The following is a 22,034-nucleotide window of genomic DNA, read 5'->3' as shown; positions in this document are numbered from 1 at the left end:
AAAACCCACTCTCAACGTAATTTTTTCTTGCTCTTTCAGGGATGGTCTGAAATCTTCCTTTTACAAGGCTGGCAATAGCAATTCAAGTTTGATTTTCATCACAGTGCTCTAGAGAACATGGGCTGTGGCTGTCAGTACCTCAGGCATGACAGACTTCAGAAAGGCTCTGTGGCAAATCAAGTAGAAGTAGTGAATGTGTGAGCATGGCAATCACATCAAAATTACCATAAGCACTTTCCCATTAATGCTGTCTGCCCATCAGGCTGGCTGGAAACAGGGACCAGTGCTGGAATAACTGAAAAGTACAGAATCATATCACAGAATCATAGAATGGTTTGGTTTGGAAGGGACCTTAAAGATCATCAGCCTGGAGAAGAGGAGGCTCAGGGGAGACCTCATCACTCTCTCCAACTCCCTGAAAGGAGGTTGGAGCCAGGGAGGGGTTGGTCTCTTTTCCCAGGCAACTCTCAGCAAGACAAGAGGGCACAAGAGGTCTCAAGTTGTGCCAGGGGAGGTTTAGGTTGGACATTAGAAAGAATTTCTTTATGGAGAGGATGATCAGACATTGGAATGGGCTGCCCAGGGAAGGGGTGGATTCTCCATCCCTGGAGATATTTAAAAAGAGCCTGGATGTGGCACTCAGTGCCATGGGCTGGGAACTGCAGTGGGAGTGGATCAAGGGTTGGACTTGATGATCTCTGAGGTCCCTTCCAACCCAGACAATTCTATGTTTCTATGATCCCATTCCAACCCCTCTGTATGGCAGGGACACCTCCCACCAGCCCAGGGTGCTCCAAGCCCCATCCAACATTTGGCCTTGAACATTTCCAGGGATGGGGCAGCCACAGCTTCTCTGGACAACCTGGGACAGTGTCTCACAGGAAAGAATTTCTCCCTAATGTCTAATGTAAATCCCCCCTCTTCCAGTATAAAACCATCACCCCTTGTCCTATCAATACATTGACTTTGTAAAAATTCCCTCCCCAGCTTTCTTCCAGGCCCCCTTCAGATACTCGAAGGTGGCTCTAAGGTGTCCCCACAGCCTCCTCTGGGCAAATACTGATTGGAGAAAGGATTTTTACAGAAGTCCCCAATGCATGTAGAGACCCCTGGCCCTTCAAACACAAAATGCCAGGAGGCTGTACATCCCTGTCCTGATGCATGCAGTGAACAAAGGCACTGACACAGCCCTCTCTCATCACCCACTTGTTTCCCAGCTGCCTTGAAGACTTTTTGCATCACTTGGAAGAACTCATGGTGCTGACAGCAATGAGTGACATAGGCAGGCACATTTCCAGTCTTATTTCTATCTCTGCTGCCCTGGGAGTTCCCATGCTAGTTGGAATGGCACATGGAAGGCAATGTGAAGACTTCTCTGCTCCTCCTCTTTGGCACAGATCCTAGGTCTAGCTAGGCAGAATCTCAGATCTCCTTTCTCTCTTCTTCCTCAGTTCTCTCATTGAGGCACATGAAGCCAGATGACAGTTAGGAGGGGGAAAAGTTACAAAATTTTAATTTGCTAATTTAAATTTGCTGTGCACATCCAGTCAGCTCAAAGTTGAATGTGATGGAGCTGTTAGGACAGGGTGCATCCAAAAGCAAGGGGCTGACATCAGTGTTTTCCAAGACATTTTCCAGACCTGTGTGGTTCTGAAAACTAGACAGCAGTTGAAATTTGCCTGCTGAAGTGGAAACACCAAATTACTCCTGTACTGGTGAGACAGGTGATGGAGATTATGTTACACATCTTGTTTTTTCTTCTTTTTTTTTTTTTTTTCCTTTCTGCTGTTGAAAAGTCCAGTGGAGAGAAAGGGAGCAGAAATAGACAAGGATCCAGTGTAACACCATGATGAGAAGGAAGACAATTCATGTTGCATTTAGATGCCTTCTTGCTCTGATTTTACCACAAGGTAGTTTTTCTCACTGGCTTATTATCAAACAGGATTTCTTTCCCTCAGACAAAAAAACACTTTCAAGACAGATGTCCTCTTCCTTCTCAGAGTAAAGAAAATCATGCCTGGTTTTATTGAAACCAACCCAGAGTAGTGTTTATTACTGAAAATATACAGTATTTTTGAACATCACATAAAAAGTCTAGTAGGAGATACATCTGCTCTAGTTCAAAATGCTCAATAGACAATCTTTGTGGAGCACGTAGCACTATCCTCATAATGCAAACATTCTCTTCTCATCATGATTTTAACAATGCTTCCCTTTTGTATTTTTTTAAACCCAGAAAACAAGTTTTGTTGTCCTTCCCCGCCCCAATCCTCTTAGCTGAAAAAATCAAAGACTTTCCAAAGGCTGCTTGCATTGTGTCAAAAGCGTGGGGCTAAGAGGAAAAGGGATATTTTATAGACCTACCTAAAGATTCTGCTGTCCTTTTCAATATTTTGTGTCTGAACAGGGCATGGCTCTTGCAAGGCAAAGTGCCCCTGTGTTGAACAGTCCATTGATGCCACTACCAACCCCCTGTCTGTCAAAGGGAGGCACAGGAAAGGTGAATTAATTTGGATTTTTCACACCACCTTTCGGATGCTCTTTTTCTTGCTGCCACATGTTCTCAAATGACAATTCTGCAGAGAAGGAATTTTTACAAAGAAACAAGAAAGAGACAGGCTATCTACACACCAAACTGCTCAAATCATTTGGGATCAATGTACAAGGTGAGATGGGCAGTATATTAAAAACAGTCTTTGTTCACCACGATACGTAAGGGAAAAACAAACATACAAACATACAAACAAACTAAAAACAAAAAAAGGAGAAAAAAATTTGATTGTTCCTGCCAGTGTGCTGTTTTAGACTCTGTGAACCTCCACAAGGTGCAGTCAGTGTTGAACCTCTGCCTTCTTTGAATCTGTTTCACTCCCACCCACACCAAGAGGCTCTCGCCTGGTTGCCTTGAAGCAGCATCACGAAGATGGGATATGAGAGCCCACAAAAAACACGATGGGGCACCTCACTGCAAAAGAGAGCAGTGCAGAATAATAATAATAATAATAATAAAAAAAGTCTGAAGAAAGGGGCTTGGGGAGAGTGAAGAAAGAAGAACCCTGAAGGCCACCAGGTGCTGCGTGTCGGGGTGGGAGGCGTCACACGGCTGCCGTCTGCTTGATGCTGTGGAAGCTGATCCGTGTTGGGGAGGTGGGGATGGACATGGCACGTGCCACACGCACTCGGAGGGAGTGATGGTCTTGCCAGCGGTGCCACCTTTTCCTGGCAGCAGAACGGACCTGGTTGAGCACAAAAAAAGGGGAGAATATGAACACTTGGAATACTCAGGTGTCCTCCGTAAAGTGATGCTCGATCTGAGATAAACGGTGATAACGCGTCAGGACATGCAGGGGGGGTGCATATTATCTGGAAGCCTGATATGAAGCTTTAGCCAACTATTTCTGCTTTCATAGACACTGCAGAAAGTGAGCTGACACCCCCTAAGAGGTAACTTTGATATGTGGAATGGGTAAGTCCTTGCTCCATCTGGCTCCTCAGGGCACTAAGCTACCTTAGCTAAATGTTGGGCACTTAAGGCAAGTGGTTTACATAGGGTGGAAAGTGCCAGAGGGGTAACCAGGTTCCTGAAACTGTCCCATGAGCTTGCTCTGCAGAGCAATGTTGCCTCTCAAATGCTCCTTTCTCCCCAGATACCACCAGCTGCTGAGCTCCTGTAAGAAAAACAATTTTTCCCTCTTTCTGCTGGACTGAGATTCACCATTGTACAGGGACGCTGTGATTCACTTCAGCCCTTCACAGAGGTGAATTTCCTCCCCTCTGGTGCAAAAGCAGGGAATAAATCTCTGTGTACAGCAGAGTCTTGCTAAGGATGTTCCTAGCAGGCTGGCAGTCTGGTGAGGTTGTGTATCCCATGGAAAGGAGGGGTCACCTGAGGGGAATTTTAGTGTTTCTGAACCACTTGTGTGAACACTCAGCCAGAAGAGCCAGCTTAGATTTATCATTTGTGCTTCAAACCAACCAAGTCAAAAAAGAGTCACCTGAACATAAAGATGTGAGGCTAAACAAGCAGTTGTCCAAAGGGCTTTTACAGTATCATTGGCTTAGGGATTTTGGGAAAGGATAAAAAGGTAGTCACAAAAATGCTGTCTTCTTGTACAGTTGGAGCCATCACTGATGGACTGGGGGAACAGACTCTGCACTACCATGGTACAAAGCATTTCTTAAGGACAGTGTAATTCCCTGCAATCAGGATGTGACCAGAGCACAAGCAGAAAAGGTTAAGCTGAGATTTATCTTTTACAAAGAACTGAGAAATAAAAGGTACCTTTACTTTAGGCCAGGAAAGAAAAGAAAAAAATAGCTGTGATTACTATAATTACATGTTCAAAAAGACACCCAACAGGATATTAGCTTGCAACAGAATAATAGAAAAAGATAAAGCCAAATGGCAACTTCAAACCATGAGAGCAACTGCATCTGTCCTCCAAGCACTGGTAGAGTCAGTACCATGTCTTAGAGTCAGTGTTAGCACATTGATGACCTGAAATTAACAGCACTTGCCTGTAATAGCCCCAAGATGCAGACAGGCTACAGCTTAACAAGGAGTTAATACAAATTATCAGCCTTCACCTCCCCATAACTTTGTTTTTTTGAGATGACCAAGTTTATCCATGCTGCTCAGCTCAGTTCTCTGTGTTGACTCTCAGTCTGCCTTTTCTTTTTGCAACCACTCTCTCAGAATTATCCTTTTCAGCTCCTGGCACTTTGCATAATGTGAATAATCACAGTTTCTGAGCATGTGGTGAAATTAGATTTTCCAATGTATTTGTGCCCACAGAGTGGGCAATGCACTCATGGGATTGCTTTAGAGCAGTCAAGAGAAAGAATTCAGATATGGGATGGAGAGAAGCCAGTGGGTGATAGTTTTTCTTTCCTGATTGGATCACCCAAGTCAAGAGCTTTCAAACTTTCAGATCACATCTGAAAATCATTAAAAACCACATCTGATCATAAAAGTTATTTTTTTAAAAAAAGACTCTTCCTCAGAGGAACAGCAAAAAGAACAAAAAGAGCTGAAGAGAAGGGCGAAAACATGCAGGGAAGGTTTGCTTTTGATAAAATACACATCAACTTTTTTATTGCTATTACTTATGCCAGGCACTGGCTGCTGGCTAATTTCTTGCAGCTGTAAATTAGAAATGAGATGAAGAAAGAGCCTTTAGCAACATTAAAATCAGTTTTTAGAAAAAATGTCATGTCTTATTAGCAGAGAGGAAGAAAGCTTGATCGATTTACACAGTCCATTCACTTGGGGCTTCTTGATGCAATATTAAAATATAATGGTAGGAATGTAGATAAAAGGAAAGGGTCTGATAAGAGCAGGATTAAATGAGCTGTCATGGTAATGGAAGCTGGAAGTAGGACTATTGGGATGGTGCCATACACTGTCCCCAGAGAACATCTCTCACACTGAAATGTTAAGAAGTGAGGGGCTGAAGGACAACAGGTACTCTCTGACTATAGAATAACCCTGGTGTTCAGTAAGGTCTGACTTATAACCCTAATTATGCTCTTGCTTTGCTTATAAATGCAACTTTTTGCTTCCAGATAACCTGATCCAAAGACAAATGAAGTGGGTGAAAAAGGTTCATCATATGACATCAAATGTTCATCATATGACATCAAATGTTCATCATATGACATCATGACAGATGCCATATAGATGGCCTTTGAAACAGACTGATTTTTGCTCTATGAAAATATGTTTCAGTGATGATTTTGAGTTCCACCTACACCTAAGCACCTCTGGGCCATGTTTCAGATCCTTGTGTTGCAGATCAAGGTAGCTGGAGAATAACTTTGGACTTGAAACATCTTTGGCTATGAATGGTGGTGCAAAGAGTGTAAAAGTTGATGAAGATAAATTCAATCTTATCATAACCTACAGATGAGCAACAGGGACCTTCAAACAATGTGTAAATCAGCAAAAGGGAACTGGCTGTGGAGACTTTAGATTCTGACTCTGCAATGTAATCCACTTCCATGAAGTTTCTGCAGCCCTTGTCCCTCTGTATCCAGCAGAGACATGGGAAAGGACACAGGATACTGGCAACAGTTCTTCAAAAACAGACAAGTAAAACCAAGTTAGTTGAAATCCACCCCTTGTTTGGATGAATTGTTGCCTATTAAAGAAGTTGAGGGTGATAATACATGCATATATGCATGTATTAGATGTCTAATTCAGGAGGATAAATCCCATCCATTATATAACAGAGCCTGAAACAATGGAAGGTGATGCACCACATGATACCTTGGAAGTTTTCCAAAGGGTTAGAGTGTCCCTCAAGGGAGGATGGGCAGCAAACGTTGGATTTAATAGGAAATACTGTGTAGAAACCTATGGGCTAAGCTTCTCCAGGATTAAGTGCAGTCCAGACAGCTCAGGAGCACAGAGCCCACTGGACTGGCACACCTGGAGATCTGCAGGTGAGCAATATTATCAGTCTCAGATAGGTCAGAGTGACTCTTTATCTATTTTTCTGTAAATAAAGTAAACCACTGAGCAATGTAGTCCTACATATGTCCTACAGCCACCTCTCACCCTGCTTGCAAGACTCTATGAGGCTTCCAGGGGAGCCAATGTCTCAGGCCAGAGATGATCATGTCACTGTTAGACAAAAAAATTTGGATCAACCATCTCTGTGAATATGACATCAGCAGTGTTTAGTCCTAAGGCAGGAAAGGGATGTAACAATACAGGGCTCAGAGGAAAAAAAAATGAAGCCCAGGTGTTACTTTTTTTTCCCCCCTCCAAATAGCTATCACACCACTATTTCACTTAATATTTTTCCGTCTCTTTTTCTGCCTAAAGAATAATTAGCCTGATTAACTGATATGCAATTTTTTTTTTTTTTTTTTTTTTTTGCTAGCATCTTTGGCAGCAATTCCACACAACCTGGTAACAGAGGGATAGTTTTGCAGCACCTGACAGACTGGGGTGCTGAGGTTTTGTTTCTAAGATTACAACAGTGCAATTTTGCTCTCGTATACCTGTTGGAGAAGATAGAGCAGTTGTCACTAGATGTTAAAAATTGTCACATATTTTGGTGTCTAAGCAAATGCTGGTGATTTCTGGGCCACAAAAAAACAGAACCAGCTACTAGAGAGGGTGGCCAGGAGTGCAGTCAGCAAGGATCTGGGATTTTGCTGTGCACTGCTCTGGTAGTGGTGTAGTAAAAAGGAAGGTGGGGTGGGGAGGGACTTTCAGACCAGGTGCTACCTGGCATTATGCCTGGATTCCTCATTTTTTTCTCTCTGGCAGGACCCCAGTCTGAGAAGACCAGCAAGAATCTCAGCAATGAAGGAGATTTTCTCCCAGAACACATCAGGGTGTGGGAGATGGGTACTGAGACTGCAATCCTGTAATCTGACTGCTGCCTGGTGGTCCCAAAGGGAAGGTTTCATCCCTCCAGTTGGCTGTGTATTTACCAGAGGTCCTCAGTGGCATTTAGGAGTAATACTCATGCCCACATTTTTTGACACTTTGCTCAGAAATCGATTGCTGTGGGAGATGGCATTAAACTTTAGCCCTCCCCTCCCTCCCCCCCTTTATATTTATTCAGTGATTTGAAGGAATGCTTAATGCATGCCCTTTGGGTTCAGAATGATTAATGTGAAGTCTGCTTGGAGTGATGGCAAGGTGGGTGACTAACCATTGAGTGGTGATTCATTCATTGCTGGCATTACCATGAGCAGCCTCCCCAGATGATCAGAGCAAAGTAAGGCACTTTGAGCCTAATAGGGTCTGAGAGACAGATGGTGCCTGGGTAAAGGGCCAACACCAAGAAACCAAACCAAAACACATTTATCTCTGCCTTGCACCTTGTTGTGAGAAGAATTTACAGTGCCATCTCAGTAAGTAACTGTCCTGGTTTGGGCCAGGATAAAGGTGATTTTCTGTCTGGTACTTTTGCTTTCAGCTCAGTCTCTTGTAAGTGGCTGCACTTGCTGAAATGAACAGCAAGTTTCTCAGACAGTGGCTGCTCTGGGACTGATAACTCTGGGTGTTTATAGTTACAGCTGGGAATGGGCTGCAGAACCAGGGACACTGCTCAGCTCTGAGGAACCTTTTGCCCTCTGGAAGGAGTAAAGAGGTCCCACCTGAACCCCTCCTTTGGGGAGGAAGGGACAAGAGAGATGCCAGAATTGACCAAACAGAGTATTCCATCCCATACACCTCATCCTCAGGAGAAATTTGAGGGATCACGAGGGCCAAGCCAGCTTCCTGTCCTTCCTGCTTCCCCTTCTTCCCCTGTCCCTGTTTGCTTCAGCATCCTGGGAGGATTCCATCCCTTCCTCTGCCTGTGCTCCTGATCCATCCCAGCCTGAATCTGTGTGTTCCTGCCTCCAGCTCCCAACTGCTGCTGACCCCAGGATTCCAGCCTGGACTTTCCCAGGGCTGCCCTGCAGCCTCGGGGGTGACGTGAGAGTTATTGGGGGAAAGGGGGGAGGAACCTGGGATCAATTTTCCTGTAGATTTGTATAGATTTAGTAATTTTTCCTATTTATCATTCCTGTTTCATTAAAGCTGTGCAGTTTAGTTTCCAACCCATCAGTCTCTCTCCCTTATTCTCTCTCCTTTCTTTATCAGGGAGGAGAGAGAGATTAATAGAGAGCGTCTGTTACTCGTTTTAATTGCCAGGGCAGTGTTAAACCCTGACAGTAACCTGTTCTGTTCCTCTCTGGTTATGGTTTCTCTCCAAGCCAGCTAATTGCTTTCCATTTAAAATGTTAATTTATAGCTGATTATTGATATTGACCACATAATAGAAGCTGAGAAAATTCATGTTTTGCAGGATGAATTCAGATACAGGTCTTGCTGGTTATGCACCTCTTCAGGACAATGGGTAGAAGGTAAGATGAATCCCACACCAAACATCCTTTTGAAATACAGGCTTTAATTAAGCACATGCTATCAAATTCAGTTACTGGACTGAATTCATCTGCTTGTATTGGTGCCTGAAGTGATGATTAAGTGGTTTCTATGGATCTAAATACTCATCAAAAACTTACATAAGGATGAAATACCAGGAAAGCTACGTGCACACTGATCTAGGTAGAATAAATTTCAATAACAACAAAAAAACCTAAAGATTTTTTAGTGAACTGCAATAAAAACTGTCCATCTGGTGTTTTGTGAAAACATATTCTCTTCAGCACAGCTTCATGACATAATATCAATCTTTGTTCCAAAAGACCCCTCTCCATCTTAAATCTATTTTTTATAATCTACTATTATGTGAAATTAAATTCACTCTTGTGATCTGTGAGTTGATAGAAAAAAAATTTAAGGAGCATCTTGATTTTGGCAGTTATTGAAAAAAAGGTTCACAACCTAGATTCATTTTTTTAAGTGACATTTAACTCAAATGCATTCATATTTTTCATATGCCACTTTTCATAACATCTTAAATTCTCAGAAAACTCTCATTTGCAGCTTTCCTGGAAGTCCAGAGATGCTCTTTACCACTCAGATTAAATTAAATTTATTTTTGCCCTCTAGTGCTAGCAGATTTTCCTTGTGTCCAAAAAAATCCCACTTTTTTTTTTTTTTTCCCCATAAGTTATTTTGACAAATGAATGAGTCCAATGCCAACAGCCTCTCATGTCCATCCATGGCACTCAACAGTTTATTTTAAACAGCTTCAGAAGAGATTCATATTGAAAATCTGAAAGACTGTATCTGCAGTAGAGGGAACTGAACTCTTTTCATGTAATAAAAGATATTTTTGCTATGCTGACAACCAAGGCTTTGGTAATGTAGCTCCAGGGAGACCTTAGAGCCACCTTCCAGTACCTGAAGGAGCCCAACAGGAAAGCTGGGGAGGGACTTTTTGCAAGGGCATGGAGTGATAGAAAAAGAGGGAATGGTTTTAAACTAGAAGAGGATTTAGCTTGGATATTAGGAGAAAATTCTGCACTATGAGGTGGTGAGACACTGGGCCAGATTGCCCAGAGGAGCTGTGGCTGCCCCATCCCTGGAAGTGTTCCGGGCCAGGTTGGATGGGGCTTGGAGCAACCTGGGCTTTGGGAGGTGTCCCTGCACATGGGTTGGAATGAGATGATCTTTAAGGTCCCTTCCAACCCAAACCATTCATTCTATGGTTCCAGGATGCTAACTCAAAAGTAAAGCTCATGCATGTCTGGAAATCATATTTGTAATTAATGAGAAACTTCGAAGAAGTCTTAAAAAACAATTTTACAGTCTGAGAAGTCTTCTTTTTCTCTGCCCTGGCTTCCCAGGCAATAACCTGAATTTGATGAACTTTTCTCAACAAAGCAGACAGAAACTTTTCAAGAGCAATAGGCTGTTGGGACTCTGGCCCCATGTAAAACCATCTCACATCCCTATAATCAGGCATTCAAGGAGGTTTCACCTCCCAGGAATTAATTACACTGACAGCAGGAGATGCTACTTACCTCACCATTCAAGAAGCAGTAAAATACTGACACAAAGAAACCCTGGAAAGAATAGAAAGCAGTCAGTTATTAGGTAAGTATTTTGACACACAGAATCAGGTCTGAGCTTTATCCTGAGCAAAAAGGTGGTTTTATTAAGCTCATCCACTTCTAGACAGATGAAATCTTTACCCTCCAGCTTTGTAAGAAAATACTAAGTGTCTTGCAGCTCCCAGGTGAGATGTGAGAGCCCGAATCCAGACAGCTCTTCCACTGATAGAGGGGATTCCCTCTTTTCAGCTGGGCTAAAACCTGTTTCAGCTTCCAGCTGTCCCCTCAAAGTGGCAGAAGAACCCTCTCAGGGGGTGTCTCAGGCTCTACAAGGGGGTGGTCAAATGGCCGAGATGGTTTGGTGTGGGCAAGTGTCCCATCAGGTTGCTGATGCTCATCCAAACTGAATTCCTCTGTGGAACCCACTGACAGCAGTGACTGGAGCCCTGTGGTGACTGCTAAGATTTAAAGGACTGTAATGAAAGCTCAGATGAAAAGATGATGGCACAATTCCTTCTCTAAGCCTCTGAGTGGAATCCTACCCATTTTTTCTTTCAGCGATGGACTGCAATTCTTGTCAGCATAAAGGAGAGATTTCCCTTTCTTTCTTAAATAAGTCTTCAGAACACTAACAATAAAACAAGCAGTATAGCATCTTTTGAGAGGTTGAATACCAGCAGATAAAAAAATACAGTTATTTTAGGAGAATGAGAAACGCAGAATGGTTCACTGGTAAAGGCTACAGTTCCTTTGTTCACAGAAGAAAAGGGACATTTTTTTATGTAGGATATTCCTGCTGGGATGCTTTAGGCCTCAAAGCTAAACATGCAATCAGTAAAAACAGTAATCCAAAGCTCATAACTTTTGTAATCCATAACCCTGGAGCTGGCTTGGCAGCAAGTGTGCTGTATATTTAAATTGATATCCTGGGTATCAGAGCACTTGTTGCTGCAGATAACACATGAATGTCACACCCAGTTCCACCCCAGCTGGAGGACATCACATGAGCAGGAATATTTGGATAAAGGTCCTCAGTCACTTCTGGTTTTGTGCCAAACCCAGAAAGCTGAGACAATCACCCCCATTCCACTGCCTTTTAAAATCCTGGCAGAACTACTAAATTCAGGAGAGGGAGAAGATAGTGTAGGAGCTCTGTTGGTTCCATTGATGGCTGAGTCTTGGTACCCCTGCAGGGAGCCAGAGTGAGAGGCTGGGCAACACACTTCATGTCTAGCAGGTAGAAGCTGTTGTTTCCCTTTGTTTTAGCAATATCTAATTTAAGTTTTAGCTCACTGTGGAGAGAGAGGTACCTTGGGAGGGTGATTCATCATCCTCCCTCAGGCAGTTTAGAAAAGGATGAAACTTCATCTCTGTCTCTCTCCATTGACTGTAGATGGAGCCCAGGTTGGGAGCTGAAGCTATAGGCTGAACACAGTGCTGATATTGAGAGATTTATCCCTCTGCTACACACAGATCCCCCATTCCATATGACATGCCTGTGTGTCTGTTATGGAAGCATAAATGAAACTGAGCTCTTTTCAGCTCTTATTTCTGTCAGGGACATCATTACCATAAGTTTCATGGCTGGAAAGCACTGAGGATCCTTTCAGCCAGAGCTGCTATCAGCTCTCTTACCTGAAAAGACTGAAGGAAAGAGTTGAAATAGATGAATACAATTTGGGAAATGTCATCTTCACCAGGGTTGACAAAGAAAAGCATATAGGTGATGCCTAGCAGAGGCAGAAGAACTAATGTTGCCTTGACTGCCTTCCTGAGGAGAGGAAACAGAAAACATCAGTGAACACAAGAAAGAACAACTGTGGTACCTGAACTACTGATCCAATCCAAATAAATCACTCCTGAAGTGGAGAGAGGGGACAAGTGGCCAAGCAATGCAGAGGGGAGGGAAATATCAGCTGGTGAGGGAACCTGGGGGACCCCTTAAGACAACTCAGCCCCTGATTTAAGTCTGTAGGAAGGGGCCAGGTCACCTTCCTTCTGCTGCCCTGGGCAAAACATCTCTTTTTTTTTTCTCTTTTCTGTCTCCCAGTGCTTGTGAGGTTGCACAGCCAGGCAGCTCAGGACCTGACCCACCCCACAAAGCACCCCACATAAAGTTAATGCTCATGTAAGGCTCAGATCCATGATGCAAACCACTGAGTGGTTCCACTGGTATGGGTGCCCTTGATTCCCACACCCTACACTTCAGAAACTTTAATATTTACAGGTATTAAACTCTACTTCAATACCTGTCTGTGCACAGTAATCCTCAGTAATGACCTTGCTCCTGAGTACAGATATGAGCTGAGTGTTTCCCATGTATTTTTATGTGTTTCTATTTAGTGTTTTCCCTGATTTACAAATAAGCTGAACAAATGGGCTACCCACCACTGAAAGCAGGTATGCTATATTATATGATATAAATACAATATTATAAAACTATACAAATAAAATATAAAATAAAACAAATATAGTAAAATGATATTTTATCAGTTTTTATATGATCTGGAAATATAATATAGAAATACAGTATAGAAACTGATAAAGTTCCTGTCCTCAATTGCCATTAAGTCCTTCAGCTTTCAGTGGAAGGGGGAAATTTCACATGTGTGTTGGGGCATGTGGAAGCCCAAAGAAGACAGAGAGGCTGGGGGCTGTGGGAGGTGTCACAGTGCATGGTTTGGGCATTAAATTGGACAGAAAAAATATAGTGATGCTTTTATGGGCCTGCAAAAACAAAATACTGTGTTCCCAGCTGTATGAGCTTAAGGGATAAGAAAGAGAACCTCAGAAATCAATGGTGGCATCTGGAAAGACAAAGATGGGACAAGGACAGGGCAGGCAGGAGTTTTTTGTTAAAACACAAAGAACAAGAAGCAGCAGCTGACTTACCTGTACTGTATTGTCTCTGAAGTGGTTGAAGCTCTCAGCTTTGTCATTAAAATCCTAACTATGTTAAATAGAAATACAAAATTTATCTGGAAGAGAAAAGAAAAAAAAAATAAAATAAGACCAGTGAGTCAAACAGTGGTTTAAAGGATCTGCCACACTTTAAAAGGCACATACTGCAGTTCAAATCTGATGGAAAAAAGCCTCTTGGTTTTATCACTGGCTGCAACAGACTCAATTTCACTAAAAAAGATCAGATTATACATCAAATATCCAACATGTCTTCAAAACAGCACTGCAGCTGGAGTACCAGATTTATGGTCCCCACAAAGAACTTATTTTCACTCTTTTTTACTCCTTCCCTGGGTGCTAAGGAACTAAGGCTGGGATTTGTGTGGCTGCTTCTGGCTCAGCTCACCCAGGGCAGAATTTGGCAGCACTGGGCTGTCTTGGTATGGCAGGGGTTTGAAACCATCCTCCTTTTCCCAACAGGCTGTAATAGTTAGGGAGGGTTCCCTGGACCCAAAGTACAAAACTGCATTGCAGAGACCTGGCTGAGCTCCTCACACTGCTCTGACTCCCTTTAGATTTGGTGAATACCCTACAAGAGACATTTGAAACAGAGCAGATAAATCATGCTTGAATTTTTTTTTTTTTTTCCACTGTTTTTAAAGGTGAGATGATAGATTTCTCACTTCCCCTTTTAATCTGCTGAGCTGGGTAATTATTGCTTCTGCTACAATCTCACCACTGAGAGTTGAGATTTGCTCTAATTACTGTTGCTGCAGCATCTGCCAATGAGGTTTTTTTACAGAAGTTTCAGTGTAAACAGGAAAGACTAAAAAAAAAAAAAACAAAAAAACCACTGAAAAGAAGATTTGTAGATTTATCAGCAGAAGGATCTGGCACCTGGGAGCAGGTTTTGGGTTGCTTTCAACACGTAAAGTAGGGCAGCTTACAACAGACTGATCTGTCTCAATGAATCTGCCAGCAGTGTGCACTGTCAGAAGCACAGAGCTGTTATCTCAGGACTGCTGAGGTCACAACCTAAGCTGGAGAGAAGATATTTATCTCACACAACACTTCCAGAGTCCCAGGGATCCTGGCATTTTGCAGTCTCAGAGTGGAACAATTCTGTGATTGACTTCCAGCTGTTTCTGGACACGGTAGCAGAGCTTCCAGATTAAAGGTGTTTGAAAAATATGCTTTTTTTTTTCTTTTTTCTTTTCTCTTTCTTTTTTCTTTCTTCTTTCTTTCTTTCTTTTTTTTCTTTTTCCTTTCTTTTTTTTTTTTTTTTTTTTTATTTTTTTTATTTCTTCCATGACGTGTGGTATATTTCAATAATATCCTGTGCCTTGGCATCCATCACCTTGTTCCCTGCAGTTAATGTAACATTGTTTGTAACAAATGGTGCAGTGAGCACCTGAATAGAGCCTGGCAGGCTGGGGAATCGTGTTCATTGAACACTTATTATGTGAGATACAAAAATGCTGCCCTAGGAGTTCACTTGTGACATTTTGGGAAATTATTTTCTTAGCAGAGTGGGGCCTCAGGGAGTGTAAGAAATAACTAAAACTGCAGTTTGTATGCTTGTTCTTGGTAGAATTGTCTTTGTCATATTTAAGAGCTTGAAGTCAATTGGTTCTTTATTTATTAGAGACAAAAGCAGCTTCCCATTACTGGTTTGACTTGCACCTTTTCCTCCAAGATAGAAAGAGAAATGCTCAGGAAGTTTCTAGTGAGGGAGGAGGTGGATGGGAGAGTCCTTCACAGCAAGAAAACTTCTGACTGGGAAATTCTGCTAATAAATCCTAAAGTTCTTCATCAGCTCAGAGCCAGGTTTGGGTTATTTCTTATGATGCAAAAAAGGCACTGATCTACAACTTGCCACTTGTGCAATCATAATGGAAGGTGTTAAATGGAATTATAGAGTCTGCATCAAGGACAAGTTCTAAATATAAGTGAGACTGATCACATGGGATTAATGTGATGAAATGGGCTGGAGGAAGCATTTTAAGATCCATGAGTCGTAGTCTGATATGACAGCAAGGAACTGGAAATTCAAATAAACACAGGCCACATCAGAAAAATTAGTGATTTTGATCTTCTCTGAAACTGAATTGCAGAAGTGTGATTCATCTGTCTGAAAGAAAAACTGCCAGCTGAAAACTTTGGGACTTGCTTCATTATAAATACTTCCATTCTATATACATCAAGGTTTCATTTTCCTACTCATTTCCCTAAATTCCCCCTATCCAAGGGTTGCAGAAGGAAAACAATGTGCAGAAGGGATGTATCAATAGTTCTCACCTAGATTTTCATGGATGTTTGGCTGGATCCCTGGTGGCAGCTGCCTTGCTCCTCTGCTTGGTGGCATTAACACTGTCTCATTTGATGCTCCCTGTGTGCTGGGTAACACCAAAAGCTGAACATCCCAATGAAAACCTCATCCAGGGAGAAAATTCAACTGTCCAAGCATAATCCAAAGTGGCATTTGAGGCACTGTCACCTAGCTGGCACTGGTACATGGGACACTGGGCTGGTAAGAGACCACAGCTGCCTAAAACAGCAATAGGAAGGCAGATATCTTGGCACCTACTTTTAATGAACGCCCAGGAGTCAGAAGAAAGCCTGCTAGGGACATTATTTCTATTTCTATTCAATTTTCTAGAAAGAGAGTAACATTGAAGCAGAACAGGGGCATCAGCCACTCTCCCTGAGTCCTCTTCCTAGGTCTTGCTTTGAATATGCTGCATATCCTTAGACATCTGGGACAAAGTGTTCAACAAGACAAGAGGACACAGTCTTAAGTTGTGCCAGGGGAGATTTAGGCTGGATATCAGAAAGAATTTTTTTACAGAGAGGGTGATCAGGCAATGGAATGGACTGCCCGGTGAGGTGGTGGATTCTCCATCCCTAGAGACATTTAAAAAGAGCCTGGATGTGGCACTCAGTGCCATGGTCTAGCAACCGCACCGGTGGGTCAAGGGTTGGACTTGATGATCTCTGAGGTCCCTTCCAACCCAGCCAATTCTATGATTCTATGATTCTATGATTCTATGAAGTTTGTGGCACTGAGATCCACCTGAAGACATACTCAGTAATTTCAAGCCTGCATTTCAGAGTGGCTGTCACTCTGCCTCTTCCATTAGTGTTGCAGGTCATGTGCTTGTCAACGAGATGGATGCTCTTGCAAACATCTCCTTTTGACACTGATGTCCCTTCTTTCTCCCAAAGTTCTGCTTTGATGTGCAAGCTTTCAAATACTGGAGTGTGGATCAGCTGGAAGGCAGGAGGGCTCTGCAGAGGGACCTGGACAGACTGGAGAGTTGGGCTGATCCCAACGGGATGAGGTTCAACATTCCAAGTGCCGGGTCCTGCACTTTGGCCACAACAACCCCATGGGGAGCTCCAGGCTGGGCACAGAGTGGCTGAGAGCAGCCAGACAGAAAGGGACCTGGGAGTCTGGATTGACAGGAAGCTGAACAGGAGCCAGCAGTGTGCCCAGGTAGCCAAGAAGGCCAATGGCATCCTGAGCTGGCTCAGGAACAGCGTGGCCAGCAGGTCCAGGGAAGGGATTCTGCCCCTGTGCTCAGCTCTGGTGAGGCCACAGCTTGAGTCCTGTGTCCAGTTCTGGGCCCCTCAGCTCAGGAAGGAGATTGAGGTGCTGGAGCAGGTCCAGAGAAGAGCAAGGAGGCTGTGAAGGGATCTTTTTTGAAGGGATTTTTTTGAAAATGAAGTAACAGAAGAAGATTTCTTTGGCTAATGACTGGCTGCCTTCAGTCTACAGTAATAACTGGAATTTACAGAAAAATCTGTCCCACTGCTCATCTAAAGTTCCAGAAACACTGAATCCAAATTCCACCTTACCTAATGCCTTGGGTTGGTGCAGTGGTGTTTGGGAAGCAGGGGGGGCACAGGGATGGCTCCAGTAAGGAGCTGCTGGAAGCTCCCCTGGTTCCCAACCTCAGCCCAGGTTCTGAGTAGATATGGGAAGGTGGATGCACCACTGCAACTAACACATTTAAGAGAGAGAAAATGAACCTGCAGAAATGTAAGGTTTATTTCCAGTTCTGATTGTCCTAAATGGCTGCTCTGTAAATAGCAAACCTGGATCCAAACTCCCCTGGATTCTTCAAGTCCCAAGTTTCAAGTGGTCCATACCCCAGACCTGGCGTATACTCACAAAATTACATTTTGCTAACATTTAATAAATAAATTTAAAATGCCTGACAAAGCTCTGGTAGTCACCTGAGAACAAATGGCAGACCTGGCACTCAGTCATCTATCACCCTGATGTATAAATGGGAATTGTGAGGACAAAAATACAGTGACACTGCCCAAGCACAAGGTCCTCATTTGCAGCACCAGGAAATTCTGAGGGCTTTGAGAAAGGGATTAGAGACCCTGTGCCTCAGTGAGCTTTGCACCTTCCTGAATGGGTCTAACCCATTAACTCACTGTCCTCTGGGTCTCATGTTTACAACACCCAGTGTCAGGGAGTGCTACACTTCAGCAGTTTGCAAGGAGGAGGGAAGAAAATTACAAAAGAAAATAAATCTGCCTGAAAAGCAAAGAGAAACCCATTCCAAGAGATGATGGAAGGAGGATGGAAAAAAAATAACATCAAAATTTGAGCTGTCTTTCCCTGCAAGCCAGAGTTTTGTTCTTTTAAAAGGGCTGGTGAATGGGTCAAGGGGAAGGAGAGCATCCTGGGCTGGCTGGAAGGCAATAGAAAAATGAGGCAGATATTGCCCAAGAGATGATGCAAAGAGAATCAGTAGGTCAGGAGAATCCTAGGCCTGTTTTATGCATAAAGTAAGGCTAGAAAAATCAGTCATATCTCCTTCTGGCTTTTGAATCTATTTGGATCTTTCAAAGTTTGGTCTTCCACTTTCTCACAGGGCTGCTTTGTTCAGAATGGGATGGGAGAGCAGCCTTTGGCTTGTTATGCACAAAGCTCCTGCTACAGGCTCCATCCCCCAGGCTTCTTCAGGAAAATGAATAAGTAATTTTTCCCCACTCTAGATCAGCTACCTAACAGAGAAAAGGGAAGTCACTTATCTCTGCCTACATAGCAATAGCATCACACAGTGAGGATAATAAAAGCAGAATTTTAGATGACTTCAAGGAAGCTGGTTATCCCAGGTCTATTTATATTCAGAGGAAAGGAACAGGTACTTTTCAACAGTGGCTTGCTTGACTTACTTTAAATGAGTGGTTTGGATAAATGGTGCTTAGACTTGAACCAGCTGGCCACAGAAATCATCCAGTGATCTTCAGATCATCTCAGGGGATCTCACCTGAGCTTCAACTGACTGAATTTGGCTGCATCAGCTGAGGATCTGTGACATTCTACTATATGAAAGCTTAAAAAATGTTTTGAGGCACCAACATCAAAGGTTCTCTTTTGCCTCCTAAGGTTTTACTTGAGGATCTTTAAGACTTGAGTAGAATAACCTCTTCATGGCACTACTTAGCAAGCAAAAGGCAAAAGATGCAAATGTGTTAACATTAAAATACTCCTTTCTGCTTTTGCCTCCTAGACACAAATTTCAGTGTTGAATTTTAATGATTTCTTTTAAAATAACACCCCTTCATTTCAGAAAGGCACTTGGCTCACTAGGACCTTTTAGTAGCACTCAAAGAGATCTAATCTGAAAATCAATTTTGCCACATCATCAGATGGATTTTTATTGTCCATTTCTCTACAATGGGCCTGATACCACAGATCATGGGGATGATTTTTGTTAAGGACAGAAGATAAAATCTGGGAATGAAACAGGGAGCAGGCAAACAGCCTGCAAAAGCTGATGTTTTTGAGATGAAAATGGAGCTATTTTCTCAGCTGGAGAGAATCCATACAGTTCTAGTGACTACCAGATTGATTCTGAGTTACAGGCAAAGGAGATGAAGCCTCAAGTCTTTACTCCTTATATACATTAGAGTGTTTCAAAGGAAGAAATATCTAACTACTGCAAAGTGAGTTTTCCTAAAAAAGAGCCTCTGTCTGTTTCTAGCAAAGTACACAATTATTTTCCAAGGAATTTCCTGTTATTATTGGGGCTCTAGCAAACCCCACACATCAGTTCTACAAATGGAGACTGATGAATGGACATTTAAGAGAAATAATGATGACAGGCAGTGTATCCTTTTTATTTACCTTTAATCTCACTTGATATTTTCATTGATTTCTGTTTATACACTATTTCTCAATGGAAAACAAAACTAAGGATTCTCCCCTTGATATTTAACCATAGACAAAATTAATCCAAAGGTGAGGTCTTGAAGACAGAATAAACCATCCTATTCCTTATTCTTGTACTTCTATTTATGATGTGCTCAGAAAATCCTTATTGCTGGAATAAGACCCTCTCCAATGACAGATTGGAAAAAAGTAGTTTTCAGATCTTGTCACTGCTTTGGAAGTTCAATGTTTCCATTCCTGAATTGAGATAAAAATTCATTTATAATCTGGTGATCCAAAAAGCATTCAGACCATCTGCTTTGGCACCAATCAATTACAATGTGAACAGACAAACCCAGAAGCATTTATGAACCAGAAGAAACTTTTTAGTGAAAGATTTCAATTTTAAAAACTTTCTGTCATAAAAACCAACCTCAAGTTCAAAGCAAATTTATCCCCTTTATGAGACGAAATAACCAAAATATTCCCAGCTGCACAAAAGAGGGAAGGCTTCTTTGCAGTTTTCCTTAAGCTCAGGAGTTTCAGTGGGAAGTCACTAAACTCTCCTCTTTTCAGAGTTTAATGTGAAACTAGGATTTAGCTTGCTTTGTTCTGCTGGGATTCCAATTTTATATTTTACAGAAAGCTTGGACTTCTGTGCTCCTGGAACGCTCGCTCCTCTGCACTCCCAGGAAATGTAAATAGTTTTCTATTTAGACTTTGCATTTTTATGCCATGTAGTAAAATCCACCCCAGGATTAAGTAACACAAATTGGCATCAGAGCAGTCATTTTTGCTGGAGCATTATGTCCTGTCATCCTGACCTCAAATGAATGGTCTGCCAGTTGAATAATCCCTTGTTTTAATTCCTTTATCATACAGTCATCCATTATTCTCTGTCAGGGTCTTTTATCAAAACAAAAGTTTCCCTTTCAAAGGTGACAATGACTCCTTTTGGCATGCAGCAAAGTGCTACCTGATCAGAAACCATGAGATGTGGCTAAGAGCAAGGGATGAGGTGGTGGATGGCCATGGAAGCTGTGGAAGAAACTTCCCAGCTTCTCTTTAGGCCAGCAGAGCAGGACTTTAGACATCCTGAACACTGTAGGGGATGGAATCATGTTTTGGTGGGGAAAGGAGAGAATGGTAAAGGAACAGACATTTTCCTCCCCTCATGTCTGTGTCAGGTGTCAGCACCCACATCCTTTGCCTTTGTCACCTAAGCCCAAGCCCAAGCCCTGCTTGGGATCATGCTGTTTTCTTACCAGAGCTCCATGCAGGAGCAGGTCCACAGCCTTTTTTCCAGACCTACAACCCTGTCTGTGAACCTCTTACCAATCTGCTGGTCCTTCTGCCTCCCTTTACACATTTTCTATACAAAAAGCTTTATGGAAGAGACACATTTCAGGGCATTGACCACAGGGTCTCAGCCACATCTGACTCCAAAGGGGTTCTCTCCAACTCTTCTACCTGATGAGCCGAGGAACACACTGGGTGTTGCAACACCACCAAACACATCCTGTGCAAAACCAGCAATGTCACACCAAGAGTCCTTGCCTGGAGGCAGTGACAGACCCTCAACAACCAACACATCACACCAGCACATTGAAAATAACCCAGGTGACCCAAAACACAGGAATATTGTTGTGAATATTCCACTTATTAGCAGTAAGAACCAAAAGAGAAGACTCAAGACAGAGTCTTCCTCCAAAGAGGAACAATCCTTCAACTCACTGATGAGATGGGATTTTTTTATCTGAAAGTATTCTGAGTGAGACTTGACAAGATGAATTTTGGAGATTTTTTTCTGGGCAATTTCTGTTGGTCATCTGAGTTTCTTATTGGCTGTGGGACATCTCACAAAGAGAATTAGAAAAAGAAGGAGACATTGCAGGAGTGTAAGTGGTATTGGACACCTTGTTTGACACTACTGACTCTACAGCTACAAAATATGGACAACAGGAAGAGAGTAACAGCAATGATGGCAGAATCAGAGATAAATTCTGCGTGGACAGTAATCAAATTACCAGACCATCCCTATCCTATGTGTAGCAATGACATCATGCTTGCAAAACATTGAATAGAATGATGAAAGTTTTGTCAGAAGGATGCCAAGAGTTTGCAGGTCATGAACTATAACCTTGGTGGCAGTGGAAAAACTAGGAATCTCTAGAAAGAAGGAAATAAAAAATAAAAAAAAAATCATTAGGAAAAATAAAGTGGTTGAGGAAAAAGACAAGCCAGTCAGATAGGAAGGCAAGGGAAAATGAAAAAGATACTCACACCTTGAGTATCTTGCCCCAGTGGGAAAGCTTTTATCTCCCCACCACAAAAATGCTACATCCTTAGTAATTAGCACACCATGAGGACCACTTCAGTAGATGTCTCAGCCACCTCCTGAGCAAAATTCCACCCTGCAATGAGGATGAGTCCATCTTCTTAAGGACATTTAACTCTTCTACAACACTTGTCATCCAGGGATCTCAAAGCA

The 22,034-nt window shown here is 42.6% G+C and overlaps 1 protein-coding gene across 3 annotated transcripts in view; it reads right to left on the bottom strand.

The window, feature by feature from the left end:
* Positions 1 to 2,021: 2,021 nt before the first annotated feature.
* CRHR2 (corticotropin releasing hormone receptor 2) overlaps positions 2,022 to 22,034 on the bottom strand; it is a 144,497-nt gene continuing 124,484 nt past the window's right edge. For all 3 annotated transcript variants that reach the window (XM_071734607.1, XM_071734608.1, XM_071734609.1), the window contains 4 exons: positions 13,360 to 13,445; positions 12,103 to 12,238; positions 10,438 to 10,479; positions 2,022 to 3,236 (listed from right to left, as the gene is read on the bottom strand). In XM_071734607.1, coding sequence (XP_071590708.1) covers positions 3,096 to 3,236; positions 10,438 to 10,479; positions 12,103 to 12,238; positions 13,360 to 13,445 — 405 coding nt within the window. In that variant the 3' untranslated portion in view covers positions 2,022 to 3,095. The remainder of the gene's footprint in view (positions 3,237 to 10,437; positions 10,480 to 12,102; positions 12,239 to 13,359; positions 13,446 to 22,034) is intronic.

Source organism: Heliangelus exortis, chromosome 2, assembly GCF_036169615.1.
Source record: "Heliangelus exortis chromosome 2, bHelExo1.hap1, whole genome shotgun sequence".
In the NCBI taxonomy this organism is placed as follows: Eukaryota; Metazoa; Chordata; class Aves; order Apodiformes; family Trochilidae; genus Heliangelus; species Heliangelus exortis.
This window is presented reverse-complemented; position numbering and strand designations above follow the sequence as displayed.